The sequence below is a fragment of the Lutjanus erythropterus genome, chromosome 8 (genome assembly GCF_056507025.1).
Source record: "Lutjanus erythropterus isolate fLutEry1 chromosome 8, fLutEry1.hap2, whole genome shotgun sequence".
Lineage (NCBI taxonomy): Eukaryota > Metazoa > Chordata > Actinopteri > Lutjaniformes > Lutjanidae > Lutjanus > Lutjanus erythropterus.
The window spans coordinates 40,515,852-40,528,590 of record NC_139324.1 but is presented as its reverse complement, the minus strand read 5'-3'; the positions used below and the strand labels follow the sequence as shown (position 1 = coordinate 40,528,590).

Below are 12,739 nucleotides of genomic sequence, written 5' to 3'. Positions count from 1 at the left end.
TCTTTGTCCAACTCGTGTCCAGAGGGCTTGTGGTGCTGCAAAGAGATAGAGAGGGAACCGGCCAGATGGGTAACACACACACACACACACACACACACACACACACACACACACACACACACACACACACACAGATTGTCTCAGAGATATGGGGTGCAGATGACTTTTGGATCAGCCTTCATTCACTACACTGCGTCTCAGCAGCCACACACACACACACACACACACATACACACACACACACACACACACACAGAGGATTTTCTAACAGAAGCACATTCCAGCATCGACCTTCTTTAACTCCAATATCAGAATCTATACTCGTCAGTAAAATCCCCCGTTTAATGAATCAAGAATCTGTCTGTTTGAAGAACAACCGAGGGCCTCGTCTCTTCAATAAATGAATGTGATTGTGATTACAAACAGATCAACACAACATCAACCTTATGACACAAGAAAAACATGCAGAGGAACATGTGTTCTGCAAGTGTTGCTAAATAAAAGCCAACGCTGCGTTTTAGACTAGAACCCTCAAGAACCCTCTGGTCTTCTGGGCTGTGTATTTTTAAAAGCAAACTCAAGACCCGGCTTTTAATTGAACTTTATTATTTTATTGTGTATTTGTTAATTAATTTATTTTTATTAGTCTGTTTTTCCAGCTGATATATTCTTTCTTTTATCATTTAAAATATTTCCTGTTTTGATTTTTTATCCTGCCTCTGCTGTTTCCTCACTTTTGGCTCCTGATTTTAATGAGTGCATTTCTTATTTTAGTCTTTGTTTGTATGAAAAGTGTTATGTAAATACTGTCTGATTGATCGATTGATTGATTGATAGACTCTGTACATATCAGAACAAAAGAGGCATATTGCTTATAAATAATATCTTGATAGTTTCTCTATACTGTGACATGCGATATATATATAGATATACACATTTTCTCTGAAATAAAATCCTATAAATTCTTAAATAGTGCAAATATTTGAAGATTTAATAGAATATGATGTATTTCATTGATTAAACTACTGGGTGATACAGATTAAAATCGAATCTCATAATTAAGATTGTATTGGTCAATGACAATGATGTTTTTGATAAATAATCATCAATAATGTGGATATAATGACAGTATGGGTTAAAACATAATAGAACAGCTGGAAACAATATTTATCACAATATAATCATATTCAGTTTGATATCTCGTCTCATCATCATATTGATATAACAGTAATATCACTCAACTCTGTGTTTCACTGAATAAAAAGTTGTGATTGCTTCTTGACTAATGGACATAAAACTTAAGCTGATATTTCTATGGACTTTTCAACAAATAGTGGGTATCTTATTTTATTTTATTTTATTTTATTCTTATTATATTTTATTTCAGTGTATGTATGACCTGTGGACAAGTGGACGCAATTTGCAGAAAACTTATATTTTAAATACATTTTTGCTGGCATGTGACCATTTGAATATTACATTTTGTCAGTTTTCATTGTCAGTTTTCTCTCTTCCTTTTTTTTTTTTTAAATAATAAAGTAGTTTGAAGTTTAGAAAACTAGATTTCGTCCCTAGAATAACTTTGCAGCATTTCAACTTTCAAAAACTTCGGAAGTTCAAAGTGTCTGATCAAACTTCAGGATGTGGACATGAAGCTCAGTGGAGACTTGAGGCTTGACGTGAACTGTGAGGTGAGTCAGTTTGTTTGTAAGCAGCTCCATCTAGTGGTGAATGTTAAAACTGTTGATGGACGCTTGAAGCAGGAGGAAGAAGAAGAAGACACAGATCACAGAAACAACTTTGAAGTTTGAACTTGACCTCCAGTGGCTTCATTTGTGCAGATTAATCATTTCCATGTTCTGCTAACTGAGCAGAACTCACACTGCTGTTTGTGTGTTTATTAACTGACAGCAAACAAAGTTTTACTGAAACTTTCACTGCAGCAACACAACTGAATAAAACTGTTTAAAGGAAAAGGATAAATGTAATGAATGTGATAAGTTTGCAGATTATTAATTCACACACAAATAAATACTGATTAATATGTAAAGGTTTATTTGAAGAGCAGATTTCAAATAAACTTTTAGCAGATTAAAAGGTTTTGTAACTAACTGTATTATCAGACATAAAGGATGTTGTTTTTATGAATGGCTCAAACATTTGAATGGTTTAATAATCATAAACAGAAAGAAAACACCCAACACAAAATATATATCTTACAGGTTGAATTAAGCATTTTCAGACTGTAGAGATTTATTTTCCATTTCTTTGAGGTCAATAAATGAATGTATTCTGTGTTTATTTGTTATATTTTTTATTTATTTGTTTTATTTTTGTTTATTTGTTATATTTTTGTTATATTCCTGAAATATAACAAATTAAAGCATTTTGTAGACATTTATTTATTTGGTCTGTCTCTTACTCTGCTGTGCTCTACAGGCCTATTTTTATTTTTATTTTTGTATTTGTGCACATGTGTTTTTTGTGAAAGACTTGTAACTGTGTTTTTAAAAAAGTGCTGTATAAAAAAAAAAAAAATGTATTCATTTATTTATTGAGTTAGTTGAGTAGTTATTTAGTTAGTTAGTACATGACATTAATAAACTTTTTTTTAGCTCATTAAAATTATATTCCTGAAATCCAACTGGTTACATAATTTAATAGATGTTTGTTTGTTTGTTTGTCTGTTTGGTGGTTTGTTAGTTATAATTATAGCTGTCTCTTACTGTACTGACTCTGCTGTATGTTTTGGTACAGGATTAATTTTATTTTTTATTTTTTATATTTTCTTTGTGTTTTTGTGAAGCACTTTGTCACTGTGTGTTTTAACAGTACTCTACAAATAAAGATTAATTAATTTATTTAGTACATGACTTTAAATCTCTTTTTCAGCTCATTAAATCAGGATATGAAGATGAAATGATGCTGAAGAAGAACGAGGGACAGACAGGTCGTTAAACTCCTGTGTGTCTTCACCTGGACTACAGAGTCCTCCTCCTCCTCCTCCTCCTCCTCCTCTTCCTCCTCCTCACCTCCCCATCACCATCCGGAGTGTCACCATCCAATCAAAGATCACGTGAGCACGTGGTGATGTTCCGGCCTGCAGTCTGCGGTTTGACCAGCAGGTGGCAGCACCTGTAAACACATGGATTGTTACACAACGTGTTACCAAACGAGTCTTCTGTAACATGAAGAAGCTCCTCTTCTTCATAACGCTCCTCTGCAGCTGAAGGTGAGTCTTCTTCACTCACAAACACACTGTTGAAATGCTTTTCTGACAGATTTCACTCAAGTTTCATTTATTAAGAAGACTAAAAAACACGTAAAATCCGCCATGTTCGTTGTGAAGTTGACTTGTGTGAAACCGTTTAACTCTCGTTTCTTTTCTTTCTTTCTCTCGTCAGTCGATTTTACAGTCAAACTGTTTAAAACATAAAAAAAAACTGACGGTGACTTTTTTTTACTGCCTCTGAGAGCATCTTTTATTCTATTTTCCAGAATTTACTTTGTGTTTATGACACACTGCTGCTTTTATTCATTGTTTCACTCTATTTTATGTATTTTTAATGAATTTATTCAGCCTGTTTTAGTCCTGTCATGCTGTTGTTTTAATGTCACACTCTGAAGCACTTTGACTTACATGTTATGAATGAAAGTTGCTCTATTGAACAGATCAGGGCTGCAATGATTATTTTCATCATCGATTAATTATCTCGATTAATTGATTAGTTGTTTTGGTTTATAAAATGTCAGAAAATGCTGAAACATGTTGATCAGTCTAAGATGACACCCAGAAATGTCTTAATGGTCAGGGTGGGGGGTCCATGTAACAGGGTTACATAATCTGGATACATTAAAAGGTAACTGTATTCCATTACAGCTACACATAGAGAAGATGTAATCAGATTACAGTTTAGTAAGAACGGGGGGATGCGTATCAGGATTACAAATTTACTGAATGAGTCTCAACACAACTCTGATCTGAAACTGCCAAATAAAAAAAAGTTACACTGGATGGAAACTTTTTTTTGTCTTCATCTGTAAATCAATCGATTGCACACAACAAAGTAAGGAGCAACTCAACAAACAAATGAACCAAACAACAAACATAAAATATATCAGGAGCAACAATTTCACCACATTTTATATCAATGTAACCAAGAGTAACTTAAAGTAATCAAGTTACTTTACTGTAATGGTGTGATACTTGAATTAGGTCGCTGACTTGAATGTTAAAAGGTTATTAGTGAAGCTGCAATGATTAATCAAATGATCGATTAATAGAAATGTGAATATTTTTTTTTTGTTTCTTTGCTCCTGTCTGACAGCAAACCTTTGGAAACATTGATCAATATTTTTCTCAATTTTCTGACATTTTATAGGCAATCGAATGATCAAGAAAATTAATCAACTATGAAAATAATTGGTAGTTGCAGCCTGAGTCATTAGTAACTGTATTGGAATATCACCCTTCCAAGCCTATTAATAATCAATTAATCGTTGCAGCTCTAATATAATAAAAGTTCTTAATATAATTGAGTTGTTTTGTTGTTGTGTTGTTTGTCTGTTTGTTGTTCTGCGACAGGAAGGAGGTGTTACATCAGAGACAGACATGAAGTCTCTGGCCTGTATCTCGTCGTCTGTGAGAGCAGCCTGTCCTCCTCTCCATCGAGCTCTGGTTCTGTGCAGTCCGGTGATCAGATGTTCTAACGTCGACTCTCCCAGCAGCACGTCTGTCGTGGTGCGGCAGCCGTGCGTGCGTGCTTTTCACGGCACGCACGTGAACACAGCGGCGGTGCAGCAGGTGAGCGCAGCCCCTCCGCCCGCCCCTCCGCCCGTACCAGGGAGGAGAGAGGATGAACTGACGGTGTGCAGACGCCCTCGTTTTTCTCCTTACAGCCCGTACGCCAAACCACAGAGCAGAGCGGCCGCGCTGGTCAACATCCGGTCCCTGTTTGAGGGGGAGGTGATCCCTGAGCTGTGCTCCAGGCTGGCTCACCTCCCCAGCAGTGACAGAGCAGAGGGACTGGCCACTTTACTCGGAGCGTGTGCTGAATCTGGCCTGGACGCTCGCAGCCCTCTGGTCCACAGGCTGATGAATGAGTCTCTGCAGCTCCTGTCGAGCAGGGACGTCGGGGTGGCTCAGCTCTGCCACCTGGGCGAGGTGGCGCACGCCCTGGAAGGCCGCCAGTCGGTCGTGGTGATGGAGGTCCTGGACTCTGTAGGTGTGGCTGTGGAGGAGGACGTGGTCTCTCCCAGCGAGGCTGTCAGGGTTTACTCCCTGCTGGCTCTGTGTCACGACCCGGCCAGCCAGCAGCAGACGCTCCTGCTGTCCTCCCTGCACAGACACACACAGAGGCTCGTCCACCGTCTCAGAGCTGGACAGCTCAGTGACATCCTGCAGCTGCTGCTGAAGCTGCAGCAGAGACAGGTAAACATCTCCTCTGGGATTCAGAGATTTCACTTCTTCTCACACCTTAATGTTTGGTAAAGGGATAATTCACCCCAAAATTAAAAATGCATATGTATTTTCTGTTTATGTAAGGAATAATGTACAGTGAGCAGGACCTGATTGTGAAATAAACCCTGACAGAGTAGTGCAGGACCCCCAGCAGGAAGCAACGAGGCCTTGAACCACCTTGAAGGGTTTTTAGTTGGCAACGGCATCTGTGCTAAAAATATTTCAATCAAAAAATTAAATCTAATCATGACCTTAAAACTGACAAATTAAATGAAAACATGGAAGATTGTGACACTGTATCACCATGCAGAAGGAAATGTGCATCTACTCATGGAGGAGAGGTTACAGCTCAGGCATGGAGGACGCCATGAATGTTTACACCCCGAGCTGTCAGGCCTCTCCTCCATGAGCAGATGCACACTTCCTTCCTTCTGCGCAGTGGTGCACTTGACGGGTGTAGTTCAGTAGAAATACAATAGTTCGTACATGAAGCTGCTCACAGTGTGGTCTGTGAATTATCTTGAGTCATGATCTCTAAAAAGAGACATGGCTGTTGTGTTTTTGAGATGTATTTTTTTTTTTTTTTGGCGCTCGGAGAACCATAAGAAGAGTGCCACCCTGTTCTGTTTAGAGCTGCAACCATGATTACCACTGATCATTTTTGTTTGGTCCATAAAATGTCAGAAAATGGTGAAAATAATGCTTCCCATATCCCAAGATGACGTCCTCAAATGTCTTATTTTGTTCATGCCTCAAAAGTATTCAGTTAACTGTCGTAAAGGAGTAAATTATTCTTATTTTAGAAACTGAAATCAGAGATTTTTTTTCTCAAGTTGCAGCTGTAGTTCCATTATATTCAAGGGAAGGCAGACATCTCTCTACAGCCAGAACATCCAAAACTCACACCAAACCAATCCAGATAAAGGTTCTTCAGACGGAGCTTCTCAGAGTTTAATGTACAGACGCTCCTGTGGATCGGTGAAACTGCAAAACATGAGGCTAACACAACTAATATTAGCCTTTCTACACCTGCTGCTGGCTTAGAAGCAGTGAGTAAAAGCAAATTCAAATTTAATTAAAAGATAAAATCCCTGCCCTGCCTCTGTTAGCTAAAGTATGTGGCCTGAAAAATGATGAAGATGATGTAGATGGATCAGGTGAGAGGAAACATCTGTATTTTTGATTTTGGGGTGAACTTTACCTTTAAAGCTGTGTGATGTAGGTTCCTTAAAGGATGCTATGAATGTTTTATTTGTCTTGAAGTTAGTTTCTTTACTCCGACCAGAACAGATGTAGTGGTGTGGATCTGTCCTGCTCTGTTGAGTCTTATCTGAGGATGCTGATCTTTGTTGGACAGGCCATCTCTCTGGTGCTGAGGCTGAGTCACAGAGCGTCGCGGGTCTTTAAAGCTTTCAGTGATGATGAAGTCATTAAGGTTCTGTCTGCTCTGATGATCCTGGGACAGCATGATGAGGAGCTCCTGGCTGCTATGGAGAAACATCTCCCAGGTGTGGTTCATTTTCTTCAACCTCCCCAGTGAAACAGATGCATCGTCTAGTTTTAGTCACAGTGATGTTTGTGCCGCTTCCTGGCAGAAATGAACTTAAAGAAAATTGTTGTTAAGCGTGAAGTTGTGTGCTGTGTGTGTCAGGGAGGCTGGGGAAGTGCGATCCAGAGCTGATCAGCACCGTCATGGAGTACTGCCTGCAGATGAGGTGCCGCTCCGAGCCGATCTTTGAAGCCGTGGCTGAGAACTTTGTGCTCCACGCTGAGAGGCACGCCACCCTTCAGATCGCCAAACAGATAGTCGCCATGGGGAGACTCAACTACCTGCCACAGGTGAGCGCTGCCTGTGATGAAAGACTGGAGACTAGAATGAGCAGTGTGGAAAACAACCATGGGTCCTTTTAAAAGTTTATACTGAGATCCAGACAGATATATATCGATCAGCCCAGCACAGCTGTGTTGGTTTATATCTGTATCAGCGTGTACAGTTTTCTGTTTTCTGATATTTTTGTACAGAACATAATGAAATTTTATGATTTTATTTTGTTTTTTAAGCAGCATTTTTTGTTAATTCGATTTTTTTTCTCAACTCAAGTTGTTCCGTTTGTGTTTTTAAAATTTATATTTAATTAATAATTATTAAAAATGCCACTGAAGGTTTAGTGTTTCAGTGTTTCACTGATGTACTTCTGGAATCTGTGCATATGAATAAAGTATTGCAGCCAATATATCAATAACATAACTTTTTTTATTTCCTAATATCAGCACCTGCCCCTGAAGGTCCAGTATCTGGGCTCTATTAAAAATGATGGAATAATAGAAGGACAGGCATTAAGTTTTACAAAAATCAAAGCATTTTTATCTCTGAAAGTAGGGATGCACTGATACCAGCATCACGTATCGGTCTGATACTGTCCTCATGTACTCATACTCATAAAACTACTCCGATACTCCACACCTGATACCACGTCACGAAACATAGCCACTCAACACAAACAAATATCTAAAGAACCGCCATGATGCAGAGTTCAAGATGTTTGCTGATGCTTTGCTGTTCTGATTGATCTATCATTTATTCCTCAGTGTTCCAGCCAGATGTTTAAGAAGCTGGAGAACATTCTGTCAACACGGTTCTCTCAGTTCCAGCCTCGCTCCCTGATAGAGGTGCTGCATGCCTGCATCCACCTGGAACGTTTCCCGCTCAACTACATGTCCAAAGTGTTCAGCCCATACTTCCTGCAGAGGCTGCAAGGTACGTGTGAGGCTTACTCGCCGCGATCATCTGGCGTTCCTTTGTTTCCTGTCTGAGGAGGGTTCAGAGAGGAGACGTGCGTAGTGTCAGTCTGCTCGTTGTTTCAATAAAGAGGAACACCAGAAACTCGATGCTAAAACCTCTGTGTGTCAGAAACTGAGCGTTAAAGGCGTCATGAAAATAGACTTACTAGGCTGTTACATTAACAAGGGTTAATGTTTACACCAGATTAAATCATGGCTTAACTTTTAGATTATATCACACTAAACTTCAAAACTATGTTAAAATTAAAAATAGACCTTTTTTCAAACCTCAGTTTATGTTTTAATCTAAATCAATCTCAAGATTCAGTTAAATTCTGTGGCACCAAAACTTAAATCTAGTCCCAACTGTGATCCAGTAATAATTTTAAACCCACACTTGAGATGGTTTAACTAGACTAACTTACTTTTTAGCGAGCTACCAAACAATGTAACATTTTTGTTTATATTTTAGCCATCTTGAAAACGATGTAACTTACTGTACTGTACTTTTTTTGAGCCAGTTAGTAAACAATGTAACGTTTTGTTGACTGTTATCCAGCTAACAAACAATATGTGTTCAGTTTTTTTGGTTTGTTAACTAAATAGTTAGCTAGTTGTCATTGTGTTGAAGAACACAGAGCAGATGAAAAGTCAGCAGTTTTCTCCACTCATCTATTTTCACTACGTCCCGACAGCACTCACATTTAGTATTTGTTCATTTTTATTAACTAAGCATCTTCATAAAGGTAAATCTCTGATTAATTTTGGTTTGCATCAGTAAACTTGTATTTCCCACAGATTAGTTTTTAATTGTGCAACAGAGCTCTGCTTAATTTTAAATCAGGGTTTACTTATTTTAAGCCTATTTTTTTAAACTCTGATCAGAGTTTATGTTAGATTAAGATTAAATTTTTGGTGCTTGACAATTACCATGACACTGGAAAAAATCAAATGAATCATAATAGTGTGAATAGTCCTGTTCCTCTTCAGCATATTTTATAATCTTAAATCATTTTCTTTGTTTTAGCCTTTAATTAATTTACCAAAGAGAGACAAAGCACACAGTCGGCTAATTTAAAGATGAATTTGACTGATTACATAATTATCTTTTTCAAATTTTCTGTAAGTATCACAATAATGTTGTTATTTACACTTTTGGCCGCAGTAATTGTGTTGTTAAATATTGTGACAGTCCTGGTGTGCAACGCAGACCAGACACCACAGCTGTTCATGCAGGTGTTTCACTCCACTTAGAGACACACTGAGGTTAAAAGATTTTGTTAGAAGCTGTTTATTCTGCACATGGATGTACATCATGCCGGTCTGTAACATGTATGTAAGTCATGTGTGTGCATGTAATGTCTGTGATGTAACTTGTCCTTGTCCGTCCTACAGCACAGGGGGAGCCATTGGACAGGAACGCACTGGGACAACTGACACAGCTCTATCTGTCCACCTCATTAGAATGTGATTTCTACCGGGTGAGCATCAACTTACTCAGTTTTTAAAGTCAGAGCACTGACAGTAGCTGCAGTGTCTTTTCATTTTACTTATGGAAAAATAACAGTGTCTTCTTAATCTTAAATGTCTTCTTCAGGGTCCCAGGCTGCCGTACGCCCTCCATGTGAAGAAGTTCTCCTCGGTGGACCAGGTCTTTGAGACGCCTATGGAGAGTCTCCTGTACAAACAGGTCAAAGGGCCTCTCACACAGCTGCTGGGAGGAAAGTTTTACTCCACCAGGATCTTTACTCACAGCGGATACACTATAGGTGAGCAATAATCACACCAATAAACACAACTGTAAGACAAGACAAGTTTATTCACAGAGCACCACGCAGACACAGGAAATTCAAAGTGCTTAGACATTAATTAAAATAAAACATTACAATGCAAGGGAGAGCACAGAAGAGGCCTGAGAAACGCCACGTGATTTTTGTTTGCTCAGATTCATAATTACAACTTGACACAAAAAATCTTCTTCTGTGTCAATTTGAGAAAATGTCAATTTAATATGACAACTGAACATCAGCATCACCTTTATTTGTTGAGAACATTACTTGTTATCCTGCTGAAATAGATTTTTGTGACATTTTTTTGTTCAGCTTCCACAAAGAACCAAACATGTGTCTCATGTCGTCTGTGTCCAACCTGAACCCAACGTGTTTTTTATTGCACCTTGTTACTCCTGCTGTACTGCTCACTGACAACATGTTTGTTTTTCAGATGTGGAAATCTGCCTGGATGAGAAGGGATATGTTCTGCCTCTGTCTCAGTGGGATCAAACTTACAGAAGGTAAAAACACATTTTTTTTTAATTTAACCAAAAATAACATAAATCAACAGACAAGCAAGAACTTATTGTTCGAGGGATATAAAAAAGTAACACTTCTTGATAAATACAAATTCATATCATTATTATATATAGGAGACCTGATAAATGGAATTACATACTTTTAAGTTTACAATTAATTTTCTTAAAGTTAAAACATTTTTTGACAACCTTCAGCCAGTGTAACCCTTTATCCCATCTTTCACTTTTTTCACCCAGTCAGTAAACAAACTAAGAATAAAATACCAGCAGTAACACAAACAACAACTGAGGAAGAGAAACAAAAAAAAAAAAAAAAATTATTATTATAATTATTAGAAAAATCAGAGGGTTAGTCTCTACAGATAATTCATTCATCTCATTACCTTACTGTAGCAAGTGATTAGATGTGCATTAGCTTAACTTCAAATTCTATTAACATCCAGCGCTTTAATTTGTAACAGTTCCATCTGTTGTCTTCAGGACAGAGTTGATAAGACGGGACGTAATCATACAGAGTAAAGTTCATCTGTAGAGTCTATATACATGTAGATCAGTGTTCCCCAACCCTGTTCCTCAGGGACCCACTGCCCGGCATGTTTTATATGTTTCCCTGCTCCAAAACACCTGATTCAAATGATCAGCTCATCATCAAGCCTCTACAGACACCTGAGGACAACCTGATCATTTGAATAAGGTGGTGTTGGAGCAGGGAAACTTAAAACATGCAGGGCAGTGGGTCCCTGAGGAACAGGGTTGGGGAACACTGCCCTAAATGACTGAACTTCTTCCTTCATGTCTCGTCCGTGTTCAGGATGGCGTTGTGTCTGGATGGTCAGAACCGTTTCTGCAGCAACACACACCACCTGCTGGGGAAGGAAGCCACTAAGAGGAGACACCTCCGCAGGATGGGCTATGAGGTGGTGCAGGTATGCATGAGAAAATCTGTTAAACTTAGTAATTCCTTAAGGACGCTGTCAAAAGTTGTGAAGCGCTTCACATAATTTGTAGCTTTGTCCTGGTAAACTCTGCAGTTATTTAATTTATTAGAGCCTGACCGAAATGATATCTGGTGTTACACATAATACAGGTGTCACATCAGAGGACATTTCAGCCTTTTGCGTCAGTTAATGATCGTGCTGTTTCTGGTTAAATTATCATTAGCAGATAGCAAGACATGTTTGCATAATTTCCCATAATTATATAGTTTTGCATCCAGTTTGTAATTAAAAACACAATTTAGGGGTGTCGCGTTAAAGGGCAATAAAATGTACTTGTTTATAGTGGTCTGAATAGTTGAACAGTTCTGAGACAAAAACCTACCACATGCAGATGTCATGGGCTTGAATGGGGTCCTTCTACTAAATCAAGTTTTTTGTGGAACTGCCCAAAATCAAAACGTCAGTAACTGTGTCACACTGGATGGATGGCTTGCAACAGTCACACCATAGGAGAATTCAGAGATCTGGAAATCCATGTAAAACAATGAAATGTTTAAGGAATTGCTGCATTTTAAACTATGACAATCTGAATTATGTTAATTTTTCCTCCAGAGTTTTCCTCATCAAGCCCTGATGTCCCAAAAGTTGGTCACTAACAGAACGCCCATTAATATCTCTGCTTTTCATCTCTTGCAGATCCCTTACTTTGAGTTTGAGAAGCTGGGAACTGAGGAGGAACAGGTCCAATATCTCCACAACAAGATCTTTCCCACCATCTTCAAGTTCAGTCACAGATCTTAGTCGCCTGACAAGTTGAGTACAAAAGTTCAGCCAAAGATTCCTCAGTGACTTTTACTGGTTGATCCTCATGTCACAGTATAAATCAAATAACCTCTCAGTGAACTGTCTGGACATTTAGCCGAGTGATGCACACTTGTTGTGTACAATATGAAGAAGCTGCAAATTTACATTTAAGTGCCAATAACTAAAGTTACTGTAAAGTAAAAGAGTGATATTCTGTGCCTTGTTTTGAGCATCATAGTAAAAAAAATGCCAATGGATTGTTTTACTAACACCAAGGCATCTGATATCAAAGTGTCAATTGAGATTGGACGTCTTTTTTTGTAAAGATGAAGTTAAATCAAATCCCTGTGAAAATGCAGCTGCTAACGAGGAGTAGTTTGAACAGCTGAAATGATTCGTCTCTGATTGTTTTTGTTTTCGCACCTTACGACCTGAACTTTGCTC

At 38.5% G+C, this 12,739-nt stretch overlaps 1 protein-coding gene across 1 annotated transcript; it reads left to right on the top strand.

The window, feature by feature from the left end:
- Nucleotides 1-3,093: 3,093 nt before the first annotated feature.
- Nucleotides 3,094-12,455, top strand: LOC146323335 (FAST kinase domain-containing protein 3, mitochondrial-like). Its single transcript, XM_084724190.1, has 10 exons — nucleotides 3,094-3,232; nucleotides 4,586-5,431; nucleotides 6,819-6,969; nucleotides 7,113-7,300; nucleotides 8,051-8,219; nucleotides 9,638-9,723; nucleotides 9,840-10,011; nucleotides 10,466-10,535; nucleotides 11,365-11,479; nucleotides 12,188-12,455. The coding sequence occupies exons 2-10, from the start codon at nucleotides 4,613-4,615 to the stop codon at nucleotides 12,290-12,292; spliced, it is 1,875 nt and encodes a 624-aa protein (XP_084580316.1). The 5' UTR covers nucleotides 3,094-3,232; nucleotides 4,586-4,612; the 3' UTR covers nucleotides 12,293-12,455.
- Nucleotides 12,456-12,739: the final 284 nt, after the last annotated feature.

Coding starts and splice junctions, on each gene's coding strand:
- LOC146323335 (XM_084724190.1), top strand. CDS start 4,613: ATGAAGTCTCTGGCCTGTATCTCGTCGTCTGTGAGAGCAGCCTGTCCT. Junction 7,301..8,050: donor GACTCAACTACCTGCCACAG/GTGAGCGCTGCC, acceptor TTTATTCCTCAG/TGTTCCAGCCAGATGTTTAA. Junction 11,480..12,187: donor TGGGCTATGAGGTGGTGCAG/GTATGCATGAGA, acceptor CATCTCTTGCAG/ATCCCTTACTTTGAGTTTGA.